We start from the raw sequence: 5,297 nt of genomic DNA on the forward strand, positions 1-5,297 counted from the left end.
TTGTCACAGGGCTAACACATAGAGACTGGTTAGGAAAAGCTTTGTGTCAAAAGCACAACATCTGAAAAAATGCAACATGTAAAACCGACCCAAATTGACCACTGACATATTTTAGTGTGGTTTATCCATCAGTTTGCTTTTGTTCTAGATTTAACTGCCAGTTCTCTATCAGCAATTATGGCGTGTAAGGGGAAATTTGATAACATACCGAATTCTAGTTCCACCTGGCTCTATAATCTCTATAATTAATCTATAATATGCAGGGGAGACAGACGGTTTACGAAATGTAATGGAGTGAATGAGAGGTGACTTGGCTATCATTTCGGATTTAAATAAATAATATGAAACCTTAATGAAATTACAAGTTGTCATCATTGCAAGAACAGGTTGGAAAATACATTTTGATATAGACTGTAGATATAAATATGAAGGCCCATGAGCGTTCTAAACGTTTTATTTCTGGTCTGGGGAAAAAAAAAACAATACTAATCAACGTGGTTACAGTAAACACTGAAAAAAATCTGCGAAAATCTAAAACCCCCTTTCCATTAGTATCTACTCGGATCAACTCACCACAGTTTTCAGGGTTTTCCATTAGGCCATTGTACCTGGTACTAGGTACTAAAATAGTACCTACCACATTAGGTGGTAGTGATTGTAATGGAAAGCCAGTCAATCCAAGTCGAGTCTGAGTGATTTCCACTAGAGATACACCGATTGACCGGCTATGGACCGGAGTCAGGTAATTTCTTGGTGACCAGCTGACTGGCTTCACATACTCATTATGAGCTCATCCATTTCATACATATAAACATGCACACAGCGGCACAGGCAAATAGTTCCATGCGCTCTCACAGTGAAACACTAACATGTTGATAGCATGGAAACTCTTTACTCTGAGTAGAGGCACATAGTTTGTCAAAGTTAAATACCTCACACCACAAAAACAAACCTAATTATACACTTAAATCACCCTCAACCAACAGAACATGTATAATTTAAAGGAGCTAAGTCAAAGTGGCTAAAGCTATCCAAAGCTTAGAGCCAGCCACCAACCAGCCTGTAGCCTCAATATGAGCAAAAGATCAAGGCAGTTACAAGAAAAATTATGGGGACGTGAAAAAGTTAGGATTGAAAATTTGTTATTGAAATTTGTTTTGTTGGCACCCCTCTGAAATTCCTGAACCTCTAAAAAATCCTGTTTGATTGAAAAGTAGCCTGATTAGAGTAGGATGAATCAGCATCCCCAAGTCATACTGTTAGAATCCTCGAAGCATAAGCCGAAGAGTGGCAGCAGTCTTTGACTCCAGTTAAATAATCAACCAAAGACCCAAGCAGAGTTGTAATTAACTTGAAAGGCCTTGTACATTGTAACTGGAAAACTCACAACGTTATTTGTTGTATATCATTCTCCTGGCCTTTACTCAGTTTCCATCTGAATTCTCAGACTTTTATCTTATTTAGTACTCAGGTCAGGTAAAGTGATTAATATGGGTGATTTTAATATTCATGTATATCAGGGGTGTCCAACTCCAGGCCTCAAGGGCCGGTGTCCTGCAGGTTTTGGATGTGTCCTTGATCCAACACTGCTGATTTAAATGGCTAAATGACCTCCTCAGCATGTCTTGAAGTTCTCCAGAGGCCTGGTAATGAACTAGTCATTTGATTCAGTTGTGTTGACCCAGGGTGATATCTAAAACCTGCAGGACACCAGCCCTTGAAGCCTGGAGTTGGACACCCCTGTTGTAGATGCTGAGCACACTACACAACACTATATTTAATCTGTTATTAGACTCAGGTGACTTCCATCAAAATGCATATGAGACCACCCACCACTTAAATCATACTCAAGAAATCCCCCCTTTTTAATAAAATTTCGATTTACTATAATTGATTGCACAACAGTGGGGAATATGTTTCATTACAGTAGATGTGTTTCTGAAAGTGGTGTACCTAAGTTCAAATGTAATTCCTCCACTGTTAACATTTTCAATGCTGTGTGCCAACACAATGCAGAACAGCTACCTAAACTGTACTCCCACAGAGGTTGATTATCTTGCCAATAGTGTTACATCCTCACTGTGTACGACGATGGATACTGTGGCTCTTCTGAAAAAGCCTTAAATCAGAAGTGCTCGACTCCCTGGTGTGACTCACAAATGTACAGTAATAAGGTCCCATCTTAAACACCTCATATCACCACCCCTTTAATCTTAGATTCCTGACTTCGTTGTAGTTCCAAGGGTATTTAAAAGTAGCATGGGAGGTAGAGCCTTTAGCTTTCACGCCCCTTTTCTGTGGATTCAGTTCCAATTTGGATTTGGGTGACAGACGGCCTCTCTAATTTTATGATTATACTTAAAACAAATGTGTAGACCATTATGCTATAGAGCATCTAGCCATTTAGTTGTTGTTTTTTAAACTCTTTGCATGTACAATCAGAGCAAACTCATGAGTAACCGATTATATTTTGGCAACTTTAAATGCAGCTTATCTTTATTTTCCCAGGGTGATAAAAATGCAAGATCCAGCCAACCTGTCCCTGCTCAGCTTTGGTGAAGTGTTTGCGCTTCTTTTTGACAACCACTTCTTGTATGTGATGGACCTGAGGACAGAGGCTATCTCAGGCCGTTGGCCTCTACCAGCGTATAGAAAATCCAAGCGAGGATCCAGCTTTCTGGCCGGCGTGACCTCTTGGCTTAACGGTTTGGATGGGGGCAATGACTCTGGACTGGTGTTTGCCACCAGCATGCCAGACCATAGCATTCACTTAGTACTGTGGAAGGAGAACGGATAAACACAGACAGGGTCAGTGTACCTGAGACTGCTAGAATATGAGCTGCGTCATGCATGCTCTGGAATATATCAACCCTAACTGCCAAGATAGATCATACATGGACCAAAGCATTTTCTTTTTAGCCATTTTTTCTTCAGCATACAGTCATCCTCTAGAAACCCACATGAGCACTCACAGTTGGAAATGGAAGATGAAGAAATCATTTTTCTGACCTTGTACAATCGTTCCTGATTTCTACAGAAGCCTGAAAACCTTTCACTGGTTTTCTTATCTTGGACAAAGAAGAAAAACAGACTTAGTGTGAAGACCAGTAATTGCTAATAGTTGGCCCCCAGAATAAATACCATCATAGAAATTCTCCTGTGATGGCCTCAGCTGTGAAAGAGGAAATGTGTTAGGCAGTTTTGCAGTGTGTGATTGGGTGTTATTTCTGGGTGAACTTTTATAAACACTATTAGGTCATGTTGCATGCACCAAGAGCACATCCATTGTCAAGCCAGTCTCCACACTGACCTGCTTAAATACTGGTCTCCATCAGGAAAAGCAGGGTTGCCTTAAACCAGTGGTTTTTGAACTTCCTCTGGTATTCCACCTTTCAGAATTTGCAGAAAGTTGACACTCAAGTCTGTCTCACCCTGCAAGAAAATAAACTAAAGTCTGACACATATATATATGTATATATGTATATATGTGTATATATGTGTCAGACTTTAGTTTATTTTCTTTGCATAAATTTTGTCATTTAATCTGGTTTGACACCATATTTTCCGCTGGTTGTCCACACCTCGGATTACGAGAGCCACTGCAGTAAACACAGCAACTGTTTTGAAATAAGATGGGAATATAAAGATTAATACCACTTAACTGCGTGTTTAAGTGACATTTTTGCTGAATTGGTGTATATGTATACAATGTACAATATTGGGCGTTTTCACTAAATTCCACTGAAGATTATATGATAAGAGGTTTCAGTGTCAGCTTGAGTGAGTTGGGGTGCCTTTTCAGTTCATTTGATGTTAAAAACTAGAAGTCCTGGTAACTTTGGCACATTGCAGTGTTGTTACATTGTTCTTTTCTTTTGATATTTTTGTACTTGATATACTCTCAATCTCAGATGTCTGGATTTTTATTGCTACTGCCTGGCATAAATTTCTTGGGGAACAAATGAGAAATTGACTATTCAACATCAATTTTATTTTTGTGAAAGGTCTCAATATTTCACACAGCTGAGATAGTGACTTCTGCCAAACTGACTATTTTAAATTTCAAAAGGAGTTTTGACCAGTTTTTCCATAATGTAAATTCTGTTAAACGTGCCTCATTCTATGTCACCTTTTTATTATCCCCCACTTTTCATTGTCTTTTTTTGGCACTGGCAGGCCTTATATGACCATGGATCAGAGTGCATTCACCAGACTTGATTTATGAGATTTAATTCATTATTAATGATCTTTTTCTTGTATCCTCACATGGATGAATGTACACAGCACACTTACAGACTGCTTTTAGATTAACACTTCCAGTCCAATTAAAACAATACCGCTATACTGTATTCTGACTGTTGTCTTGACCGTTACAACACATTTAAAACCCAGTAACATGACTTGTAAATAAAGTGAAAAATGTGAAATAAGAAAATTTCTATGTTCATGTACCTTTCAGAGTTGGTTTCATTGCATTTAAGCACTTAGATCACAAATTATTTTGCTCATCTGTAATCATTCTTTGGTTACTTGCACCTATCTATAATCTGCTTCAGTTCTGCAGTCCTTCAAATAAATAATGTAGCAGATGCATCTGTTTGTGTTTTATCATGCCAAAAATGGTGTATCCAGGCTTTTTTCCTGAAAGCTGAGTTTGTTAACCCAGAAAGAGCGCTAACCTAACCTGTATTTGACTCACTAATTCTGCACATCTAACCTGCTTGCAGGCAAGTTTTCTTCAGCAAGCTCTGACTCCTCCCCTTCTTCTGCACCTGAACTAATTGACTCTGGGTTTAACTTTTGCGTTCATACAGATATCAAAGGAAATGGCGGTTTACAATTAATTTGCCAAAGTTTACAACTTTGTAAACTTGTAGTCCTATTTAGATATTAGAGTTGCGTTATGTGTTTACCATGAGGTAATTTATAATTAGTTATTGAATTGAAAGGCTGACATCACTCAGTGGACATGGATTTTTTTTTTAAAGGCACAGGAGATCTATAAAATCTATAGGTTACATCTTCCTAACACTGGGCGAAAGGGTTCCCTGGAAATATTAAAATAAAACTCTGATTGCAAACTGCAACATTTAGATTCAGTTCCAACTTTTAGATAAATTTGTTTTTTCACTGTTTGCCAGTTTAAATGTTAAATTAGCTTTACTGACATCAACATAACATTGTGAAGTTTGTTTGTTTTTTCAGGTTTTCTGTCCCAAAAAGGCAGATGCAAGTTGGTTCAATCAACATCATCATCATGGTTGCTAAACCTGCTTTCTAGAACTAGAAAGAAAAAA

The 5,297-nt window shown here is 38.2% G+C and overlaps 1 protein-coding gene across 1 annotated transcript in view; it reads left to right on the top strand.

Annotated features, from left to right (window-relative positions):
- Nucleotides 1-4,593, top strand: part of fbxw2 (F-box and WD repeat domain containing 2) — a 14,797-nt gene extending 10,204 nt beyond the window's left edge. The window contains exon 8 of the mRNA XM_042214325.1: nucleotides 2,509-4,593. Coding sequence (XP_042070259.1) covers nucleotides 2,509-2,797 — 289 coding nt within the window. The 3' untranslated portion in view covers nucleotides 2,798-4,593. The remainder of the gene's footprint in view (nucleotides 1-2,508) is intronic.
- Nucleotides 4,594-5,297: the final 704 nt, after the last annotated feature.

This window comes from Haplochromis burtoni, unplaced genomic scaffold (genome assembly GCF_018398535.1).
Source record: "Haplochromis burtoni strain Fernald_Lab_line unplaced genomic scaffold, NCSU_Asbu1 Contig_548, whole genome shotgun sequence".
NCBI classification, from domain to species: Eukaryota; Metazoa; Chordata; class Actinopteri; order Cichliformes; family Cichlidae; genus Haplochromis; species Haplochromis burtoni.